Genomic DNA, 24,217 nt, shown 5'->3' with positions numbered 1-24,217 from the left:
GGCCATTCAGGCCATGTAGTTTGTTTGTTTCGAAGCTAATTGATACCAGGATCTTCTTCAGCCATTTCTTGAACGAAACCAGGTAATCGGCTTCGACAGCATGACTGCGTATATTGTTCCACACTCCCACCACCCTTTGTGTAAGGAGTGAGATGCCCAGCCATGTAGTTAAAGCCAGTACCCTGGGGTCTTTTCTAGAAGCCTCTGAAACATCCAGGTAGGTAGATCCTTTAAAAATAGGTTAAACTTGTTTTGTCTTGGTGAATGAGGAAAAAACAAGAGGAGCTGCAAGAAACAGAGTTCTTAATTATTTCAGTTTTTAGTGCAGGATTCCAAAAATACAAAATCGAAACTCTAGCAAGGACAATTACTGTATATTATAGTAAATTCATTTGTGACATTTTCATAAAAGTGTCACGTGACCAGAGTCCTTAACCACCCAATAATAAAACTGGTGTAAAAGGACCTACTGGTAGCCACTTCAATTTAATTAGCAGTCAGTCTCATCAGTTACTCTTCACTATTCTGCTTGTCTTGGAGAAAGACTGAGGGAGCACTACGATAACCATGAGTCTTGGATTTCCTGATATTGAAGATTTCCTTCAAATGCTTAGAAATCTTACTGGATCTTTCTCCAACTGTATGTCAATTTAAAATTTACTGCCAAAGGCTTTCAGATAACTCTCCATTTGTCCCAGTATCAGCTTCCTGGTAAAGAAAGGAACCTGTTCAACCTTGTGTTCTCTCTAAGACTGTTCACCTGCAATCCAGGCTTTTCCGGATATAGGCACCGCATCTTATTAAACAGACATTTCTAGCAGCTGATAGGAAACAAATTTGCTTTGAGTAGTTTTGGAGTTTTATACCAAAAATTGACAGATAAATCAAATAGAAACAATTGTAAAAATCAATTTTTTGTACCCTCTTTCCCCTCACCTTCAAAGACAACGGTAAAATAGTTTTATATTTATAGTCCTATTTTGGTTTTAAGAAATTTCAGGCACCCTATACGTACATTTCCATTAGAGCATATGAACGAGAATAGTACGTTTCTTCACACCCTTCTATAAATAGTATTTAAACATACTCCAGGACCGAGAGCTTCTGACCTGTCGAATAGTTGTTTAGGAAGACCCAAGAATGATTCAGATTTGCCCACTCCCTCTCCTGTTTTTCAGGTCTCTTCATCTACCCGCTGGATGAATGCTCTACAGTGGTGGGCTTCGAAGCCATGATATCCAGTCGAATAGTCACAGTGCAAATTAAAGACAAAGCCAAAATTGATGACTGCTACTTCGACTGCTGTACAGTGGCCAATGGGACGTTCCAAAATGGCAGTGGTAATGTCTTAAAAGATTCATTTCTGTTTTCAAAATTAGAGGGCACAGGTTCACGACACAGTGACTGAAGCTTGAATTCCCACAGATTATGAGAAAATTAACACTACACAGAAAATAGAAAACATGAAAAATGTAACTCCTAGTTGTCTGCAGGAGGGAATATTAACCTTTATAACCGCAGAGCAGGAGAGGTGCTCATGGGAGTTTCCCCACTGAGCCCACAGTCGGTGCCCTGTGATTGTTGTTTTGTCTTCTGCTGTTTTCTTGCTGTTTGCCCATAGCAAAGGACAAAAAAAAAGCGCACAGCTGGGTTTCTGAAGCTGGGTACCCACTGTTTCAACAGGAATTGTAACGTTTTGAAGGTGATGATGCCACAAACTGTGACTTGGGTCCAGGAAGGAGAAATTATAGTAAAAAACTAGCTTTATATAAAAAGGCACACAAATCTTTGTGTCCCTTAAATCTGAGTAAAGACTGGAGCTTTCACTGGAATTATTTTACTTGATTTAGGAGACATGCCAAGAGTTGCCATGAGCTACTGTCAATAAGAAGATTTAATTTTACTTTCTAATTATGCACTTGAAGATCTCCCTTCCTATACAGAAATTCAATGTAAAGATATACACTGGCAAATGTAAAGGTTGCTATAAATACATGCTGAAAAGATAATGAAAAGCTGAAATATATTAATGGCAATACTTTATGAGCAGACACTATCATGACGCTGACACATACACTATGACATACATAAGACATACTGTATATTCCATTAGTTCATTTATACATGAATCACCTTAATCTCTAGCTTTCATTGATCCATAGCTGGATGAAGTTCACCTCAAGATCTCTCCTTGAACTGTCTTCTGCTAAAATAGTTGCAACCTTTTCAATTATAAAAAAACTTTTTGCAAACTGCAAATATTTTACTGGCAAGAAAGGAGGTTGTCCCCCTCACATTTTGTCGCGTCTTTGAGTGGGGGGAAGATGGATTCTCCACACAATTATGTCTCTGTGAGGTTTGTCTTAAATTTTCCTTGCTTTTACATTGTGTTCTGCTGTGTTCTGGCACTACCGGTTTCTAAATTAGCAGAGACTCTTTATCTGGACTTGGATGCAAAATACATGTACTGTCATGAAACTGAACAACTGGATTTTACTTGCACATGTAGGTCATGTAGACTAGACTGTCTGGGTACAAACTAGACAAACTGTCCATCTTAAGTGTAGGGAAACTTGGACAAAAAGTTGTAGAAAAAAATATTTAAAGAATGCAATTTTCTCGTGAGTTCATTTTTAAAACAAATAGGGGAAAAAAGTAAAAACATTGCACACAACAGAATCACCTTCTTATGCACAACCACTTCAAGACTCCAGATTTTTTGGAGTAGTTAAAACACAGGAAACAAAGGAATGTAACCATTCTCTAACTGATTTTAGAGTATCAGAACTTCAGAAAAGCCACAAATGGAAAGAGGCCATACAGCCCATAATAACTCATGAGGAAAGAAAGCAGTCTAAGACTGTGTGACGGTAGAACTGTTGATTGAATTCAGTGAAAACTTTGCCCTCTTGGCAGGTTAGGACAGGGAGGCCAGGACCCCAAAGCTTAGAGAAAAGATGACCTAGGGGATAGATGTAAAGGTGGATATGGAGTGGAGGAGGGATGTGAAAATGAACGAGGAAGAGGAGAGGGTGATGTGTAGTATACGTGTGCACCGAGGCCATTACGTCAGGATTAGTTTAGTTGCAGCTGCTGAGCTTAATTAGTTCGGCTGCCTTCATCCTTCCTGAACTAAATTTATCTCGTTCATTTTGTGCATACAGTAAGTCCACTATTGCCTGTACTGGGCTCAAACCAGCACAGACAAAAAGCCCTTGAGCCCCCCTGGTCTGGGAGGTGGAAATTCAGGGAGCTCTTGGAGAACAGCCATGCAAAAATGGAGAGAAGAATGGAGAGGAAATGGAGAGAAAAATGATGTCCACACAAACAGCCCAAGCAGCAATCAAACCCAGGAGTGTGGGGCTGTGAGGCAGCAGTACTAACCATGCAATATGTCTCCATGCAGCCTTTATAACAAGGGATTCCATGACTCAATCTGAAGGGCACTCTTGCTCATGTGCTGTCTTTCTCCACACTAGGACACATCATGCTGGATGAGGACTTGGAGCGGACAGTGTTAGTTGTCAACCTGGGTATCATTCCCCCATTGGAGACAGTGACAGTGCTCGTGAGCACATCCTCAGAGCTGATGGCCCTCCCCAGTGGAGCGATCCGGGTGACCTCCCCCCCAGTCTGCACCCCGAAAGTGCAGAGATACATTAACGAAGAGCACAGCCACTCTCAGAACCCGACCAGAAAGTAAGCATCTTTAATATGCAAGGCAGCATTCAAATTATTCTCCAATGGCAGGGACTTCGGGGAAAAATGTCAAAAATCAGTTTTGCTAACATTATAATACAAACATTCCTCAAAAATAAATACTCCCCATGTGAGCAATTACTGCTATATCTATTTTGTGCATTCTGTCACACGCTTAATAATTTTCTCCAATAGCACTTTTGCATCACTACCAGGGTTTTTCATAACTGTTTTGGAATTGTTCTCTCTTACCATACACCCCTCTGCTCTTTCTCAGTTCCCTGCTTAAACAAAGCTTGATATTAGGATTTTCAATAAGTTGTAAGTTGCACTTAGATAGCACTTTACATTTTGTGGAGTTTAGTCAAAGCTTTGGGGTTTGGGGTTAGCTCTCTTGCTTTTATGAACAGTGAGGCTTTTAGGAACAGAAAAGGAACTTTAATGACTTAGTAATCAGAACTCCAGTTTAAACTTTCATCCAAAGCACGGCACTTCCTACATGACAATGCCATAATGGATCACTGATTTGGAACTCCTGGTTCAGAGAGATGAGCATTATCTACTGGTGCAAAAGCACTTCTTACAGTATGCCAATTTTGCTTAGTTTCTGAGTGATCAGGCTACAAGACAGCAATAGTGCTGACAAAGACCACAGTCTACCCCCGTGTTTTGTAAACAGGTCATGTCTAGGATGATTTTCGTTTTCTGATCGCAGAATTTTATCTTGAATCTCCTAAATATTTGACTGTGCCCTTCCTCACGGAGCAGTATGGATAACCACATTTCTCATTTTGTACCACTGACACCTCTTGTGTCAGTGATGACCTAATGCTATTTTTTTTTCTTTCTCTTGTCCAGCAAGGATAGACATCATTGTGCCCTGGGTCCCCATGATCAGACTACAGTGAACAGCCAGCTATGTCTCGCTTGGTTACTGGAAGAAGAGCCAATCAACTCCATTGATTATGAATTTAATTTTCAGCTGGAGATCAGAGGGCCTTGTCTCTTAGCAGGTCAGCAGAAAATGAAAAGTGTACCATTGCAAATTGAGCCTGATCCCATATCAGATTGTACAGACCCTGATGGTGTTTCAATCTAATGTCTCTTCCTTTGGAGAGCTGTTGTGTATTAATATACATTCCGTCTGGCTACCAGATGCCAAATTGCTTTCCTTCATTGCGTTGCTGATGCTACATTTGCATTCCATAAATTTTATTTGGAGAATGAACACATTTGTCAGCTTTCTCATTCTTTAACCTCCCCCAGCAATATAAAGTAGTCACTAATTTAGTAAGCTCACATAAAACCCACTGCTTGCCAAATAAACATGATTTGTATTTGGTATTATCTTGCTGGAAGACGAGCTGACACTACTGGAATGAAAACCCGTTAGCTGAAGGAGTTCAACACTGCATCGCCGAATAGTTGGGTTACACCAAATGCATTCTTGAATGAATGAATCCCCACATCAAGTGTGGCAAATGCAATACAATGTTAAGTACAACCATATTCATCATATTGCCAAGTCTCCACACACATTGTCTTTAGTCCTGCCCACCTACACGTAGGTCCTGTCAGCATTCAGTAGAAACAGTCTACTACCCAGTGTATTATAACCTCAGATGTTCTGTGGGGCGCATGTTAACCCTGGATGACCAGATCCTTTTCCTACAGTTTATGATCTAAAGTCATTATGATAATGTGCTGATTATTTTTTCCTGAAATTTCTTGCGCTGTAATCTCTGTAGTGTAACAACAATCACGCAGATGGATCAGACGGATGTACAGTAGGCTTTCTGGTTTTTCTGTGCTAATCTGCTGATCGTTGAAGCTGAACATGTCATTCTCTGGACCCCTCTCTCATTACAGCTATAACAACTATGTGAGCTTTATTACTGACGCAAGGCATGGATGTATGTTTTTCCATTCTTGTGTAATTAATATAGTCTTTCTGAACCACTTTTCATGCAGATTCTTAATTGGCTGCTTTCACCAGTATGGATTCCAATGAAATACCAAACATTGAGCATGTGGTATTTTTATTAAACCATACAGTGAGAGGGTTTGCGAAGTAAAATAAAAATAAATAACATGACTTTCCAGCTGGCACAAAACGTAACAATTTACAATTTACAGATTGTCCTCGATGGTGGTGGGTTGGCTAATATAAAAAATGAACGTTTTAGAATTTTAAAATGTTCCCAGAGGGTGTAGTGTGGTTACCACAGACAATCAGACATGTTTTTGTATATGATTTATACAAAATTAGATGATTTAAAAATATATAAACAGAGGTCTTTAAAAGAAATTAATTAGAGGATGTTTTGTTTAAATTATTGTACAAATAATTGCAGATGTTACGGAATCCTAAAATATCAGGCGATCACTAGCATTGCATTGTAGCATTGTGCCAATGTTATATTTTGGTTTTGACAACTTATAAAGTATGTTTTGACAACATCGCTTGAAGTCTATAAATGTGTATCACCATAATGTTTCTCCGTTGCAACTATTTATGACATTGACACATCGGAACCAGTAACCAATATTATTTGGTTAGGGATTTTGTGTGTAACCTAAGGCCCTAGTGGATCCCTAAAAGGCTAAAAGCTTAGTGAACATTCAGTATATTATCAGCTAAATACGGTGTATTAGTCAGTACAATCAGAAACATATTAAATAGAATAATAGTAATTTTGTAACACAATTAGAAGTATAAGAATACAGGGAAGAAGATAACTTGAAGTTGTCCTAAATAAAAAAAGAAGAAAGTTACCACTTCTTGGATGCAGATGATATCAGTGAGTATTGGAATGAACAATAGTGATCTCGTCCTTGGTGCTCCTGTACTAGGTGTTCAAAAATATATGATTTCAGGATGTATGGGTGACTGCCATGGTGGCTGTAACCTCTCCTGGTGCGTTGATGATGATTCTGCCTGTGTACAGGTGTAGAGAGTCCGACTCATGCGATCCGGGCAGACGCAGACCCCTCAGCTCATTCCGCGACCAATATCGTCGTCACCCTGGCTGACAAATACACCTACGATCGCCCTGTTGAAATTATCATCTACCCAAGCGGTAGGTTTCTTCACTCTTTTTAATAACTTGGCAGTGTTTATTTGTGAAATCTATAATGTCTGTTAAAAGACAAACATCGACATTTCATGATATTTTGATGCCGTTCATCACTTATCTGAATTTGGATGGGAAGTAATCCTGATTTCATCACTATTGTACCTGTTTTTTCTCATTTTCTCTACATCTGACCTTGAATGTACTTATCTGTTATCCCACTTATTTTCTTTCTTTTCTGTCTTCATCATTCTCCTTTTTGTATTATATCGACGTTCTCCTTTGTTACCCTATGTTGCCGCAATTGTTGCAATTTTGTAATTTTTGAACAAGAGCTTCAAAGGAAAAAAAAACATTGCAGTGATAACATGGGTCAGTGTATAGATGGTGGGAATACACTTCTGCAATGTTGTCGGCTCAAATCTGGGGTCGTCTGGCAGTGGTAGACCCCAGCAGATTTATAAACTGGTGGGGAATCATCAACTCATTCCCTGTAATTGGATAGGATGATACCTTTAGTATAGCAACATATGACCGTACACAAGCTGTGTAACATGGGGTATCACATTGAACCTTCTTTTGATTACAGCCTTGAGATGGCTCAAAGCAGCCAGTGCCCAATCCTGTACTTATCAACTGCATAGTAATCTCACTTCATTGTGGCATCCCTCACTACAGTATGTGCAATTCCAAGCCCTGAGCAGCCTGACAAAAGTCCTACACAAAATAATGTTTAGATAGGTAAGGTGAGATAGGAGCACTGGATATGTAAGAAATATCAACTTTGAAGAATTTCTCTGTGCTAGTTCATGTACAGTATACTAGTAAAGATCTGATATATAACACAATTGTATTATTAACTATAAGTCATCTTGGATGAAGACACAAAATAAAATGCATACATGATAATACATTGTGCGATTTCTGGAGATCCGTGCTCCAAACTAGAGAAATTGAACTTCAGTAAGGAAAATGAAGAATGCAAAGCAAATTATTGTGTCAGAGAATTAGAGAACAAAGCATTGACCAGCTAATGTTTTTTTTTCAAATCTCGCTGACTGATATTTGATTATTTTAAAGGGTAGAATATGTCAACTCAAATTACTGCAGCGCAAGGAAATATCAGTCTTAACATTTCCAACCTACTTTTAGAACAGAACGTCAACCTTTTGTTCAGTTCTTTGTGCGCTATTGTCAAGAAACCCAAACTCCCTGACTCCGCCCTGAATCCCTCTGGAACTTCCCTGATGTCTTGTCTTCCCAATGAGGTCTTGCAGCTTAGCGTGGAGTCCCGGCCTATTTTGTTTGGTGCAGCTAAGCAAACTGTCTCTGTAAGGCAGAAAGAATTTAATCCTCAATTCCAGTATTGCCTTTCCTCAGGGCAGAACTGTTCTGCACATCACTGTAGATATAAACCACAGGTTCAGCAAAAGACCAATCAATATCTTGTAAAAGTTTCTCCTTCACAAATGGTTGAACCTTGGGTCAGTTCAATATGACTCATTTCTGAGGGTCAATAGTCCTGCTCTCACTGTGGTTATGATCATTGAGCAGTTCCATGCTTTGTCAGAGAGCTCTGCTGCACTATTATATGTGTGTAATACTTCTGATTCAATAAGTCGAATGCAAAGATATAGTGTACAAAAAGGGGCATATAGAATGATAAAAATTATATGATGATTCTTAGAAAACTTAAGTGAAAGCATCAGCCCATATTATACTATATATCAGTAGCATCTGCTCAGAAGTAATTAAATGGCATAATGTCAATACTCCTTGAATGCTTGTGGATTGATTGAATGAAAGTTCTCCTCAGTTAAAAAAAAGGTTAAAACTTACAGGAAAAATACTGTGAGCTGGTAATTACACCTTCTTCTTTCCAACTGGGTTCCTCTAGTGAGGTGAATTTGAAATTGAACTGAGAAGAAAGCTAAAGAAACTGACATCTAACACATTAAAGATAGAAGAGGTGTTTGACAAGGCTTCTACCTAGTTTAATCCAGCAGAAAAAAAATAAAAGGCAGAAAATGCCTATGGTACTGAATTTCTGAACTTAATGTGGTTTAATTAAATTAGCCAAATGAACAGTAGGACACTCCACACTGCTGAACAAAAGATTTAGAAATTACACTTGAATTTACCCCCTGAAACAAGTTCCATGATTTGTGTCATTTCACAGCTTGATGTTCCATTTCATGACAGATAGCGAAATGCAAAGAGAGAAAAAAACAAAATACGGACAATGCTGAAATAATGCCACTGCTGGCAACACAGGAGAAACTCTTTCAGAAATAAAACATTTGTGTTTCATCTGTTTAGGGTTTGATAAAGAATTAAGCAAAGGAATTTAGAGATGGCCATTAAGAGAATTACAACAGTCTAATTCATTGTGCCTAAATCACAGGATTTGTGCGCACACTGTGTCTTCTGTTTTTTTTAGTTCCAGCTGAATTCTTAATTACTGAATCTATGGAAGTACCAATTGAATTGTTTGTGCTACAAATTTGCATTAACCCTCTTTCATGTGCTGGGTTTCAGAATTCCTTAACTTACTGTAGGTGCAGTATATTGTTTCACTGACCTGTAAACTGGACTCTCAACAGTTGCATAATGCAAAGCTTAAGATTTTGTGGTGGAGAAGTGTGTCATGTAATGTGTATATATACAGTATGATACTAAAGTAAGAGTTTAAAGAGCACAAAAAATTAAGAAGAGGCCAGACCGAACAAGCTACAAAAGCCTTTTTCTGATGCCTAGGGATGAGGTACACAGCAATTAAACAGCTGGAATGAAAACAGGAGACACAGGAATCCTGACAGCCAGGGCCTAGAAACTCTGCTCTGATCTCATTTGCCCGGATTTTCAGAGCCTCACATGCCTCACATCCTCATAGAAGATGGGGATATGACACCAGAGGAGTATGATGAGCACCTGAAGGGGAGGAGCGACTTCATCAAGGGTGTGAAGAAGGACCCGAGCTGTGAAAAGAAAGTGAGTTCGTTTACGCTGTTTGTGTCCTGAAAGTCAGAGGCAGGTTTAAGCAGTAAGGCTTCAGTTCAGGTCTGGATGGGACCTGCAATCGAGAGATCTCTGGTTCACACCTAGCCTACCAGGATAGGATACTCCTGAGGCACACATCTTTCCTCCAAACAACAGTCACAGATATTGAGCTTTCTTCATGCACCCCCACAGACATTCCAACTTCCCTAGATACACCAAAGAGAATAGAACTTTAGGAGTTCAGCCGAATCCTAATCAATGTGCCCTAGAGTGAAAATGTATTGAAAGTGTGAAAAGTAGTACAAGTTTATTTGATTTAACTCACATAATACCCCCACCTTCAAGAGGAATGAGCCAGGGAGCTGCTTCAAGGGTGAAGAAGTGGTGCTCAACAGGAGAGAGGTTAATTTGTAGGAATTTGACCTCCTTCCAGACTTCTGGTTAAAGACATCCCATACAGTATCTTGTCATACCCTCCCCCTGCATTTCTCCAGGAAATGTCATCCAGCTCTGCAGTGAAATAGATTTTATGCAGCTTCATGAACCAAACTGTTCCATCAGGCAATTAACTAGGGACGAACAGACTGATGCAAGATGTTCTGGAGTTATCAATTAATAATGAGCACAAATTAAAAAGAAATATTGTAAACTACAGAAGGAGACAAACAAAAGAGTGATGGGTCTCTCTGCGACTACGTTTCCTGCATTTAAACAAATCCAAAAGGAACTGATGAATTGATTACCCCCTTCATTTATTATTTTATTACATTTTGGAATAGACACTTCAAGTGCCTTATCAGCCAGCTCTGTCAGATTTTTGACGTGATTACCAAAGGGAGAAAGATTAGCACATACAGTAGGATGAATGATTTCCTATCTCTCACAATGTTTCATTTTGTCTTATGTGACTTCACTGTTCACTGTTGTCACAGGCGAAAAAAAATCACTGAAATAATCCATGACACTTTTACATGGAATAAAAAACTGTTGTAGCAGAAGGTTGATGGCAGTTATTAATGCTCTGGACCAAGAAGGAAATACAACATAGAACAGAGAAAGCTACAGAAAGCCACAATGGTGGTGGTGGAGGGGAGTCCCCATTACCTGTAAAGCGCTTTGAGTGGAGTGTCCAGAAAAGCGCTATATAAGTGTAAGCAATTAATTAATTACAGTACTGTGTATGTGTGAAAAAGGAACAACTTTTGTTAAAATGGAATTCACGAGGAATGACAACGCCCAAGATCAAATCATAATGAACTGTAGTGGAGCGAATATTTGACTTAACCCGCTTGGCTGAGGGCCGACCTCCTGGCCACAGGACGAGAAGACCAGGACCCCCCAGCCAGGTAACCGAGGGGCAGCTGCAGAGGTGGAGTTGGGGTGGAGCTGGGATGCAAAAGCCGGATGCGAGGAAGAGGGATATCGCGTTTGGTATTTATAGCGTTCGGTGGAGGAAGGACGAAGGGAGTGATTGCTAATCCCTGACGGCTGGGAATGATTGAGCGTGGTTGTTGTCAGCCCTCCCGAACTTTCATAAAATAAACTCCATTAAAAATCTGTAATAAAAATTAATATATTCCATGAAATTAAATACACATGCACCTATAAATACTTTAAAGTGCATGAGTTCCTGTGTAACACCCTGTTATAATATAATTTCCCACTGTCTTCTTCCGTTTGAGCACTAACTTCTTATTAACCAATTTTCAAACCACACATGACTATTTGCTTGAATGCCCCCTTCCTGTAATTTGGGACTATACAGTATCTTTTATAGATCATTTTAAAAATAATTTTACTTGGAAAATGTAGCACAAGAGGGTGGCTCCATGATGCATTGCTGCCTCTGGGGCCCTGGGCTGTGTTCTGGACTTGTGGTGCCATCTGTGGACAGCCTGTAGGATACAGTAGTTTGAAGGTGGATAGCTCGGAGCTGGTATATTCTCCCCATGTTCATGTGTATTTGCTCTGGGTGCCCCAGTTTCCTCCCACAGGCTAAAGATATACTGGTAGGTTAAATTGGCTTCTGGGAAAATTGCCACTAAGCGTAAGTAGTTGGTGTCAGTGTCTCTGAGTGTTCCCCAATGCACTGGTGTCCATTCCAGGGTGTACCCTGCCTTGAGCCTGTTGTTTGACAACATAGAGCATCCATCACAACCCGGAATGGGAAGAAGCTGTTAGAAAATGGATGGATGAATGTACTACATTATTGTAACTTGGCAAGAGCATTTGTGGCTTGATTTGAAAATTCTCTTGCCGACATATACGGTAGAGCTCTCAATGGTGTGGTTTGAAACCATTTTAATAACTAGCTTTGCACAGGTGAAACACCATTTTGGCATAAAAGGCAATATACAGCCACAATAAATTCACGTCTCCATCGGCAGGTCTTTGTACTCTGAAACATTGTAAACTCTGAAAAGTGTAGGAATCTTTGGTTTCTTAAGCCATTCCTTAGATTTCTTTATTTTACAAAGACAGCACAGGCTTTATTTAGAAAGGGTTTTCATACTTCTCTCTGGGAAAAAAAATAAAACAAATTACATGGTAGACTGCCTGTATAACTGATCTCTTTCTGAAGACTTAATATCCCTCTATAAACCATAAAAGAGTATCTATAGCAACCGTATAGAGCCCTGCAATACAAGGGCAGATATACATAAAATTACAGGACCGAGTTTGCTGCCTTCATCTGGTTTCCCTGGTTATCTGTAGATTGCTGTGGCAGGGCAGGGCTACAGCCTGGGCCACCTGATCAAATTCATGTTAAAAATCATATCAATAGACGGAGGGTGAAGAAATTGTTTCAGATAGTCCATTTTATGATTTAAAAAATAGAGGTAGACTCAGTTTGCTATTTTGCAGATTTCAAAGTAAGCATGAAATAAGGTATTTCCTGATAAAGTCATACTTAAAATAACTGTTATATAGATAATAAAATATATATATAACAGTTATATATTATAACATTATAATTATAATTATTATACAATATGATTGTTATGTAATTAAATAACATAAGAACACAAGACTCATTACAGGCTGGAGGAAACTCAGTTCAGCTAGCTCATCTGGCTGGTAACTGACTGATGATTGAGTATCTCTGCAGACAGCTTCTTGACTGAAGGCAGTGTATCAGCTTTGACAAGATGACCGGGTATCTTGTTCCAGACTCCCACAACCCTTTGTGTAGAAGCACTTCCCTATGTTTTTCACACAAGTCCTCTGGTTTGTGTTTTAATTTTCTTTAAGGAGAAGTCCACTTTGCTAGCTTTGTTATTGCATTTGAGGATTTTGGATACTCAAAATAAATTAGGTCTCCTTGTAGGCTTCTCTTTTCAAGATGAAAAATGCCTTTGGGCATTCAGTAAGTGTATAACATGCTGTTACCCCAAATCATTTATAGGATTCCAGAGAACTTATTTGTCTATTGGCGACCAATATTGCACTTAGCATTTTAGCCCTAACCACTGCCTCCCTATCTGTAATAAAATATTGCACAATACTATAAGAAAAGCCTATGCAAGAGGTTAATGGCAAGTAAAAAACTGATTTATTTTACTTGAAGAATTGTTTTATTTAGTTTAGATTCCTAATCTAATAATCGTGGAGTTTGAACAATAATCATGCAGTTTAAAACTAACAGATCAACATGTATTGTTCATATCACTTCCCCTCTCGTGGACAATATGAACATCCCAAAGTAGCCAGTGAGAACAGCCCATTTATCTTAGCAGACCAGCTCAATTGATCCCTAGTAGTCTTTCAAGCTTAAGGAATATGACCTTGTCTAGCCCATAGACCTACTCTATATATAATACAAATGCATTTCTTCTTAGACATGCCAGTATGACCAGTCAATTTCAAGGTTAAGAGTTTAATAATATATGGACTACATTACCAGGATGCATACTGGAGATGGGGAAACTAGGAATTTTCTGGGATACACTTAATCCTGTGATAGGTTCACTCACTATGCAAGAAAATAATGAGAACTAATGGGCTAATGGCCTGTTCTCATCATCGCCAGTTTTTAGAAATAGGTGTGTTCAATACCCTTTATTGAATTATTGAAAATTTACATTTTACTTTTCTTTTTAAAAACGAATGAGATAATTAAAATGTGCAAGACTTTGCTGCAGAACACTTTCATTGCACGTAGGACGGGGTTCTGTCTGACCCATTAGGTCAGATTAAAGACAAATGTCTGATAGGCTACGATTCATCCACTGTACACAGATTCTGCTTCTTGAAAAGGTGAGTTCTGCTTGTTGCCTTTAAAAAATATTCACATGGGTATCTTATTGTGCCTACCCTTTTAATACTCCAGGAATCTAGGGGGGCTTTTCCACCTGGAATGGATGTATCCTTGAATATCTTCTGAAGTATGGACAGGCCTGGTTCAGGTGTTATATTGAAGCTAATTTGGCTATTATTAAACTATCTAAGTTAGTGAACCTTTATTTTCTTAATCAGTTCTTAAATCTCCAGTTGTAATCACACTGATCATCCATCATAGAGATAGAAGCAGCCTTAGTATTGGTTTAAACCATAATTCACTATAAGTAAACTCTACCAAGTTGTCCTCAGCTTGTGAAAATGGTTGGCTCTTACTGATGTCTGAACATTACTTAATGTGTTAGTAATTTATCATTTACTGACAATGTAGGGTGAATGGAAGATGTCTTTAACCTGGGTATTTTCACATGCTTAAATTCCAGCCAGCTCACCATTGAAAATGAATTGAATTTTGAATCCCACCACCCACTACATGCTTAAAAACAAAATCTAGTCTTGTTGACTACTGCTGTGTTTGCAAATTTCAGGTCGAGATTATCCGAAAACGTCTCCACAAGGATATTCTCCATAACCCTGTCGTCATGCTCAACTTCTGCCCGGACTTGAAGGCCGTGCCTTCAGACCTGAAGAGGGTTCAGGGAGAATTTATTTTTCTCATCGACCGCAGTGGAAGCATGAGTGGGGTGAACATCAGTAGAGTGAAGGTAATGTTCATTTATTGTGTTACGCTCTTGTTCTCTGGAACTTTGCTCTGCGGTGGTTCGGGAACTGGGACCAGATTGTCTCAACACCACCACATGTGAGGCTATGGATATCAGCTAATATCAAAATAAAAAGTAGTGGTTCAACATATTTCACCACGATGTGCTTTTCTACAGACTGGCAATTCGGAATAATGATGTCACTGATCAATTGGTAATTGTCTCAGTTACAGAGCTCTGAGACATCTGATGACTGTAATTGGGATTAAACATCCTACATAATATCCAATTGTAGTAGTAGCTGTATGTTGTTGTTTCCACTATACAGAAGTAATCCTTTAGGATTTTTCCTGCAGACTTGTTACATATGGCTGACTTGGCTTGTGTTGTCAGTAGGTTGTGTTGCTAGATTGTGCTGGTGGTTGGTGACTAGTCACTCACATTGAGTGACTTCATGTTGTAATGTACCAGGTTGTAGCAAATCTTGGTCAACTTAGTCAACTACAGTAAGGGCAAATTTTCTATCATTGCATTAGTGCAAAAGTTTACACATTGTGTGGGTTGTAAGATGACTGAAGGGCTATGGCCTTAATAGTAAAAGTTTAAAACTGGTCTTGCTAGTAGTCAGTGCTGTCAAATGACAAAGGTAGATGTCTTTACTGTGGAACGTCGTGCAGCCAGTTAGATACATTCTTTTCTTACTTTTAAAAGTACAAAAGCACATTACCCAATTATCTTGTTCATCATCTTTCTTTCATTGTGCCAATCAAAAAATAAGCAGCTCGCCATTTGCTTTTACTTGAAGCAAATGAGGGCACTATGAAAGGAATAAAAGCCTTTATCTAGCAAGTAAAGGATGTTTTGCCTTGAAGTGTTAACTCTTTTGAACATAGAGGGTGGTCAATATTTTTTGGCTCCGTTTCAGCAGTAAAGGAGTTAAACCCCAAAATACAGAGCTGTCTTTGTTCCCTCCTGCATGATCATTTGAGCTACAGCTTTCTTAGTTGATAAGAACTGAAGTCTTGGCAGGGCTCTTTGAAAAAAGAATTCCATGCCACATCTTTGAGTAATGACAGCTAGTCCCCTGTGTCAGATAAAAGCACTGAAAACTATAGTTCCATATTGGAAGAAAGCTCTGACAGATTTTAAAATGCTCCTACCTGGCTTTGAGATTGGTGATGGCTGACTGGCCCTATTTTGTGACTCACAGCTGGGCAGCAACTCAAACAAATTTTCAAAAGAATCTAATCTTCGAGTGAAGGTCACTGAAGTAACTAGTCATTTTAAAGGCTAAGGGGAACATAATAATATGATTATTTTCTTCTTCTTTAACCTCAAAACGAAGCTCCAAAGTAATGTAGTCACCAGTATGCCTTTTAATATAATGAAAAAAATATGCAGCTTTAGTTGCAGTTTTAAAATCCTAGATTGCTGGAAGTAACAAAACAAGAAAGTCATGCTTAACACATCCATAAGAGTTTCCTGGGACATGATTCCCCTGTGACCCTGTACTGGATAAAATGGTTGGATGTCCATAAGGATTGGACTTTTAGTTTTTAGCTCAGTTCTCCCATCTTAATTCTCCTATCTGAATTTGGCCTATTCGCTGTTACCATTGGAGCTGTGTGCTAAGCACATATGAGGTTTGTAGTAATTGGAAGAAAGTAATTTTAACTTGTGGATAGGACGTGCAGTGGAACTGCCTTGGGAACAGAACAGCCCAAAAAAGCCAGGCATAATTTATTACTGCTTTTGATCTTTAGGAGCTTTGAGCTGTCCTGCTGCTTTTCGGGGTGTGATTCCTGTCACTGGGAGAGCTTTCCAATCTTTAGCAGGCCTATCCATGATAAATCGTTTACTGACTTATGATTAAAGGAGTAGTTTTTTTATGATGCACTGTACCAGGAGAGATACCCCTCTATAATAGTGTCAATTTCTCTTGTAGGCTTCCTTAGAGAATATTGCATTCTCATACTGGAAAGTTCTTCCAGTAATTTGTCGAGCTGTGCCCTTTTGGTTTGTGAGTTTTTTCAAATACTGTATAGTAATGAAAGACATTGTGGGTTGCTGGATACTAGCAAGGTGGCACAGTGGTACTGTTGCTGCCTTGCAGCACTGGGGTCCTGGGTTGAATTCCAGTCCTGGGATGCTATCTGTGTGAAGTTTGTATGTTCTCCGTGCGTTTATGTGGGTTTCCTCTGGATGCTCCAGTTTCCTCCCACAGTCCAAAAATATACTAGTAGATTAATTGGTTTCTAGGCAATTTTGACCTGATGTGAGTGTGTTTCTGCCTGTATGCCCTGCAATGTACTGGTTTTCCGTCCAAACTCCTGACTGATGGATTTTTGCCTACTGAGGCTCAGTTCCCCTGCAACTCTGAGTTGGAAGAAGTGGTTAGAAATGGATGGATGGTAACTGGAAAGTTCAGTTGGGATGATATCGATTGAACTGGGAGTCAATTCAATTTGGATGTGATAGTCAGCTGTCATGGACTGGGTGATTGAAGTGAATACAGGAATGATGTGGTGTTTGAAGAACAGAGCAATGCATAGGGTCACTAAAAACTGGGGTAGAGAAACAATGTTATTATTCTGACAATAATTCTTTACTTGTAGTTTGGATAAAGGATGGGCTATAATGAAGATGGACTGTTAGGTTGTGTATACTGTATGTCTTTTTTGTGATTTTTGCTGTTATGGTTGTAATCATAGTGTCACAAGAACAGCAACAAAACAGCAAAAATTCTTAAATGTAAAAAGAAAATTGCAAATGACTACTCATGGCAGGAGTTTTTGATAGCTCCTGAGAATGTCAAACTCATTATATTGCCCTGTAATTATTCATTGTCCAGTTATGGTAATAAGTATAATTTCCTTGCACAGTACTCTACAATTTGTATAAGGGGGTGGTTTAAATTTCCTAATAGCATGTTTGCATAAATGACCAGTCTGGCAGTTCAGCTGTCTCTGACCATTATTAGCTTTCATTGTTTGAATATTGGAACATATAAGTGCTGCGTTGGCAGAGAGTTTTATACTGACCTTTTCTGCCAATTTGGATTTATGTTTTTAAATCACAGTAGTTTTATATTCAGTATGTTGACTGACACAGAAAACCTCCTGCTTGCTGTCATGACAGCTTCCTGTCTCATGCCAACCAGGTCAGGTGACTGAGGGCAGCAGCTCATTCCCCACAGCATTTTGGGAAATGTGGTTCAGAAAAGGACCTCCATCTTGTCTGGACCTATTGCCCTCTCACAAGTACTGCATCTTCTTCTGTCACATATCTGCATTCCTCATCTTCTTGCTTTCTGGATGCAGGGTGGAACAAAAGTTGAGGCTCCTGTTTTTGAAGGACTTCAAACCGGATCACCTTTTTATAGCGATTGTCTTTTGTCTCCTGAGAACCTCCAAATTTACTAAATTTGACAAATTTAATGGTTCTAAAGCATCATCTGAGCTCCAGTGGTACTCAGATGCTGTCTTTCTGATGCAGACAGGCAACAGTCAGCTTGGATTCATATTTTAGAATATTAATCAGACTTAACTAAACTAAGAATTTATCTTTTAGTTTATTAATATAAAGAGTTTTAATTCAAAAGCTGGTCAAGGTTTTCCAAACCTGAGGAACCAGAATTGTCCCATATCTGATTCACCCCTGTAAAATATTAATTGTAAAAAAATGATTTCTTTCAGAAAACCAAATATTTGGCCATACCCACTACAGCAAAGATCTCTGGAAATTACAGTACCTCATGTTCTCCATGATCTTGTAGTAGGCTCATCTAAGTGAATACAAATGATTCTCCTGGTTCTTGGGCATCAGTCTATAATGAAGCCATTTACAGTAAGGTAGTTGTTACAAGCTACATAAATCTTTTGCTTGGGAGAACCTTATGGCTGTCCTAGTAGTGGTGTTCTTTCAACATGCTGTTTGAGCCCTGTAGCTTAGAGATGACTCATTTGAGCCTGTGCTATGTTATTAGCCAGTTATGACATAGATTCCACAAATATCAGCTAACAACAGGCTTGTGTGGCTTGAGTTTATGTTAGGCAGGTTATTCATGGCTTGATATGCAACAGTGACTCTTGTGGATTACAGAGTGCTTGTGAGTTTGCACTGCTAAGTTGTGTCTGTCCTTCATTCAATGCTATGTTGCTAGGCTGGGCTACAGGAACTGTGCAGTTTGCAGTGTGAAAAAAGATAGGTGGTCCAACTGAAAGTGGCCTACCTCCCTACCAAAGCTGTACATGGGTTGTTGAGGCAATCTGAGCTACTTAATCATTGCCAATTCCAAAATGGATTTATAGAGAAATAACTGGGAATTCCATTTTTAAGGGGGTAAAAGGTAGTCTACATATTTTAAAAAAGAAAAAAAAGAGTTGAACTAATGTTTAATTGGTGATGCTGTAATAAGTTTCTTTAACATTTCTCCTGTCTAACTCTCTCTCAGGATGCCATGCTGGTCATTCTTAAAAGTCTGGTCCCTGCCTGTCTTTTCAACATCATAGGCTTCGGCTCCACTTTCAAGACACTGTTCCCAGCGAGTCAGACCTACAGTGAAGTATGACACTAAATTTCTCCGAGAACAGCCCAGCCTTTTCCTCACCATGTACAACAGTGCACCTAAAATTCTGGCTTTTCCAGAGGTTTACTGTGGCTTCCTAAAGGAATGGCACCACAAAGTATTGCACTGTTGGATAACAGCCAGATTGAGGTTTTAATTTAACATCATGGGCCCCCAGTCCTCAGAAGAAACCTTGTTCCTTGACCACAATATAATGAGATAATTGGTTGGGCTGTTTTCCTATGGACTCCCTATGGAGGGGTTGTGTTCTTTTTTTCCAACTAAGCCATCAATGACATAATTAAACTCTTAATGAAACTCATGCTCTGTTCAACAAACCTTTTGAATTGAATTCGGCTTTTAAAAAACGCATCTGTAGTTTATCTATAAAGGTTAAAATCTCATACTGTTTGGTATGCATTCAATGTTTAAACCCTGCATTTAGGTACTGTACATCACAAACAAAAGGTCTGGGAAAGTACTGTATAATGAACAATAAATATAGGACTGATTTAAAACTATTTGCACCTTTTATTTTTTACAGTACTTCCAAGGTCACACACAAATGCACAGACAACACCGCAGATTGCCTGTAATGATAGAACACAGATACGAAATGGATGTATATGCATTGACCCCACGCATCTCTGTGCTCATCAGGACACCCTTGCCATAGCCTGCGATTACATCAAGAAAATCCGCGCAGACATGGGTGGCACCAACATCTTGTCTCCTCTAAGCTGGATCCTCCATCAGCCTCTGTACCGGGGGCACCCTCGTCTTCTCTTCCTGCTCACGGACGGGGCCGTCAGCAACACGGGGACAGTCATCGAGCTTGTTCGCAGCCACTCCCTCATCACCAGGTAAACCAGGGGCCGCTGAGGTATCATCTCCGGATGCGTCGCTCTACTTGTGTGGCTTGGTACAGTGTGTGGTGTTAGGGGTAGGTCTTATTTGTTTAGGAAGTATGAGTTTGTGCAGTTTAAACACGAGGAACGACGCATATCAGTAGTCAACTACCCACGCAAACCTGTTAACATTTTGAGCCAAATATTCTTTTTATTTCACTTATGCCTGCCACTAGACTGCTAATGCAGATGATGTTGTCCCTTTCGGCATCATCTGACTGAACTTTGGCGCACACTTGAGCAATTCGCTGCCGAGTGTGAAGCAGCTGGGATGAGAATCAGCACCTCCAAGACTGAGGTCAAGGTTCTCTCCCAGAAAAGAGTAGATTGCTCTCCGTAAATCTGCCGTAAATCGAGATTCGGAATCGTTGTCGAGGGGAATCTAAATCCAGGAACCAGAAACACACAATTGAGAGATCAGGAGAATTGCTGCGAAGGCAAGACGTGAAGCTCAACAGGGAAACCCAATACTGAGCATTGAAGCAGCTGTGCGCTGCTGTTAAACAGTCTGGAGCTGGAAGGTGTGGTACTTATTGGAAGGGCTGACTGGATAATTAATTCTGAAGTCTATGCCTTCTGGAATTGGTGGCTTGTGTGTGATTGTGGGAGGTTGTGACAATTTACTGTACAGCTCCACAAGGCCCAGTCATGAGCAGCATTTGGTGGAGTGACTTGATTCTCTCTGGCATCACTAAAGGCTCATAGATTGGACATCACATAGATCACATATTTGGTGACTTCATCAGCCAGGTGATGACCTGTACATGTACAGTTATGTTAAACTTATGGAAAAATACATTACTTTTAAAAACAGAGGATGGGAGTCTCATCAGCCTCAGGTAGAGATTCCCACAGTTTAATACGTAGGGCTTTGTAAGTCAGGAGACAACTTTTAACGCCGATCCTGAACTTTACAGGAAGACGATGGGATGAGGCTGAAACAGAAGTGATGAGTTTGTAGGAATATTTTGGGCATACTGGATGTACCTGCAAGCAATGTGTTAAAATATCGCTCCAATCTAGAAAAAACAAACGTATAATCCAGTTTCACAGTATCTGATTAGGACAAGATCGGTTGTACATGTGCAATATTACATAGTTGACTTAAGAACACCCATTCATTTTTCTGATGTAAGTTTCAAATGTTAAACTGAGGTTGAAAAGAGATTTTTAATCTGGGTAGCTGATCACAGATGGCTGGACTGATGTTATTTATAGTAGACAAGTCTGTGTTTAGGCCCCAACAGCATCTTCTTTGTCTTGCTACTATTCTGTTGCAACAATATTTTAATATCTGGTAAACAGCTTGTAAGAATAGAGACTATTAGATTAGTGTCATCTTTAGAGTGCAAATAGTTCTGAGCCTTATCAAATAGGGGAAATTTATACCATGGTGATGGATTACGTGACCAAGAGGTATAGAAAATAAAAAGAATCTTAAATTGAATGAGACTGACTGGGCTGATTATTTTCCAAGAATGGCTTAAAAAAGGAATTGCACAACACGTTTTTACACATTAAACTGCTGTGACAGAGTCACATTACAAAAAAGAACATTTTCTGATCAGAATAAAGCCAGCAATTATTTACAATAGGCTTACAAGTGGTTCTTCTTGGCAATAAATATACAGCTCCAATATTGAAATGCGGCTTTGAATTGTTCAAAATACTGTGTCATGTTAGAGCAGTTGTTGCAGTATTAGTAGGTTTCACCCTGTTTAGTTTACCTGGCAGTCAGTTTTAGCTGATGTCAATGATTATATTCAGGAAGATGAAACATGAACAAATCAGTAATTATTTCATAATAGGAAACAATTATAACACGGAAGATCACAATGAGTTAAACAAGGTTAAGAACGTATAAAATTGTTAAAGGAAGAGAGGAAGCCATTTGGCCTGTTTAACTAATGCTGTTTTTACGAGCTCCAAGGATGTCATCCCGACATTTTCAGAAAGAAGCCAGAAGATTAGCTTGAACACCATGGCTGGATGCCTTGTTTCAGAATCCCACGACACTTGAGTAAAGAAGTGCCTTCTCTTCCTACTTTCCTGAGGATATAAAAAATAATTTGAGAGGCCTCAGTAGTTTTATGCCTTTCTTGAAATCACTGCTCATTATTCATGTCATATTTGAATCCTTAAAACCTGTCTGTACCTCATACATCAATACAGAATAATGAGACAGCAACTGAGTGAAGCATCATTTCTGTGCAAAAAACACATCTGTCATTTTGTTAAATAAAGCCCCTGGTTATTCAACTGCTTAACTCAGTTATGTTAGCCCTATTCCCCCCTTTTTAACTGTTGTCTGTTAACCAATTAAAGCAACAGAGCAGTAAAAAGCTTTGAGCAGCTTGGCAGTTAGTGGGATTCAAGAAGCCACAGAGCAGTTCAGCAAAGGTTTGAAACAAATTTTAATTAGTTAAAAAATGCCATTTTCTAGAGAACACCCAAGAAGTGTGTATCTTCCTTGTGGTTTCCCATTTTTAGGAAGGTTTTATAGACTGCGTACAGCTTCAGCCACTTTCTGGTGTTACCATGAATGGGTGTTGTATAGAAATAGTGATTGCATATGCATTGGAACCTACTGTATACAGATGGCACAATGGCTGTTTTTGACAAAGCTATCCTCACTTTTCAGTTATTCTCAAAATGTTACATACAATGGGTGTCTGCAAAGAGAAAACTTATAATGAACCCGGATGAGGTTAGGTTCTACGCCAGAGAGCAAGCTCCTAGATTATCATGGTCTAAAAACAAATATTTAATTTTATTTTTGTAAATCTGATCAGTTTAAAGTTGTCTCTTTATACCTCTTTTGAATGTGCTTTTAGCAATGTTTTGAAACTGAACAAAACAAACCTACAGTAATTCAAAAAAAAATCAAGGAAGAGACATGGTCTACAACAAAAATGTGTGAGTAGTAGGATGAGAGAAAAGGATAGCTCTTATCCATGTTACCTTTATGCAATTATGTGAAGCCGAAATTACAGTAAGAACATGTAATGGATGACCTAAAATAAGTCATATCATCCAACAATGCTGAAACTTAAATTAAAAAGAGCAGAGAAAAAAACCCAGTGCCTAACAACAAAGCAATGTGTGCAACTCACACGTTAGAGATTGCTCTGGAACCCAGAGATGAATTTAACTTTTTTTGATCAGTTGAATAAAACATAAAGTTTAGCACTTTCAACAAGTAAAAGGATATTTGAAAGATTTCTGATCTATGCTGTGACAGTGAAATAATATACATATTAGAGAACAATATAATGAATCTACCTGAAATAATCAAAAGCAGTGATGTTCTGGCATGCCGAGATGATCTAGTTTTCTGGCTGTGTGAAGGATAAGCTGTCAATCAGTATAGAGATGAATTTACAAGGTCTCTCCTTCTGTGTCCTGGAGTCATCAAAAATCCTACGTGCCCTAGTGAATTCAACTGTTGTGTGGTAGCCATCAAGCTATCAAGGAAGCAAATGTACTGTACACATTCTGGTACAATTAATTGTCAGAAATGAAAGGAATCATCACCTGCGCTAATCTCCATCCTATTATTTGGCCTGGAATCATGGTATAATCTCCTTATCTAACTGTCTGGAGGATATTCATCTGCTTGTTTTCCTCGTCTGTGGATGAGAGGAGCTGCAACCCTCCCCTTCAGCTGCTGAAGATGATACTGGATGTTCACCAAAGTGGCACAGGCTGCTTTAATATCAACAAAAAGTTTGGCTTTCAGGGTCCTTGAGGGAATCCGTAATGCAATTCCCCAGTGAACTATACATCCGGGGACCATGGTAGTTCCTACTGTCACGGTCGTCATCCCTCCTTTAGAGGGCGCTCCTACCTTTTTTAGTATTATGTTTAGTTCAAATACCTTCACCCGCGTCTTGTCTCCCTTTTTGTTATTTAAGCCCAGCGTCTCCGTAGTTCTGGGCTCAGCTCTGGAAGACGGACGTCTGAAGGCCC

The 24,217-nt window shown here is 39.2% G+C and overlaps 1 protein-coding gene across 1 annotated transcript in view; it reads left to right on the top strand.

Moving 5' to 3' along the window:
- The window catches only part of vwa5b1 (von Willebrand factor A domain containing 5B1), a 73,991-nt gene that overhangs the window by 3,964 nt on the left and 45,810 nt on the right, over window positions 1-24,217 (top strand). The window contains exons 2-9 of the mRNA XM_088938078.1: window positions 1,179-1,340; window positions 3,480-3,699; window positions 4,558-4,712; window positions 6,648-6,779; window positions 9,640-9,764; window positions 14,600-14,776; window positions 19,227-19,337; window positions 20,001-20,203. Of these exons, the coding sequence (XP_088794204.1) occupies window positions 1,179-1,340; window positions 3,480-3,699; window positions 4,558-4,712; window positions 6,648-6,779; window positions 9,640-9,764; window positions 14,600-14,776; window positions 19,227-19,337; window positions 20,001-20,203 (1,285 nt within the window). The remainder of the gene's footprint in view (window positions 1-1,178; window positions 1,341-3,479; window positions 3,700-4,557; window positions 4,713-6,647; window positions 6,780-9,639; window positions 9,765-14,599; window positions 14,777-19,226; window positions 19,338-20,000; window positions 20,204-24,217) is intronic.

Source organism: Atractosteus spatula, chromosome 20 (genome assembly GCF_055471065.1).
Source record: "Atractosteus spatula isolate fAtrSpa1 chromosome 20, fAtrSpa1.hap1, whole genome shotgun sequence".
NCBI classification, from domain to species: Eukaryota; Metazoa; Chordata; class Actinopteri; order Semionotiformes; family Lepisosteidae; genus Atractosteus; species Atractosteus spatula.
The sequence above is the reverse complement of the archived record's forward strand: the minus strand, read 5'-3'. Positions and strand labels throughout refer to the sequence as shown.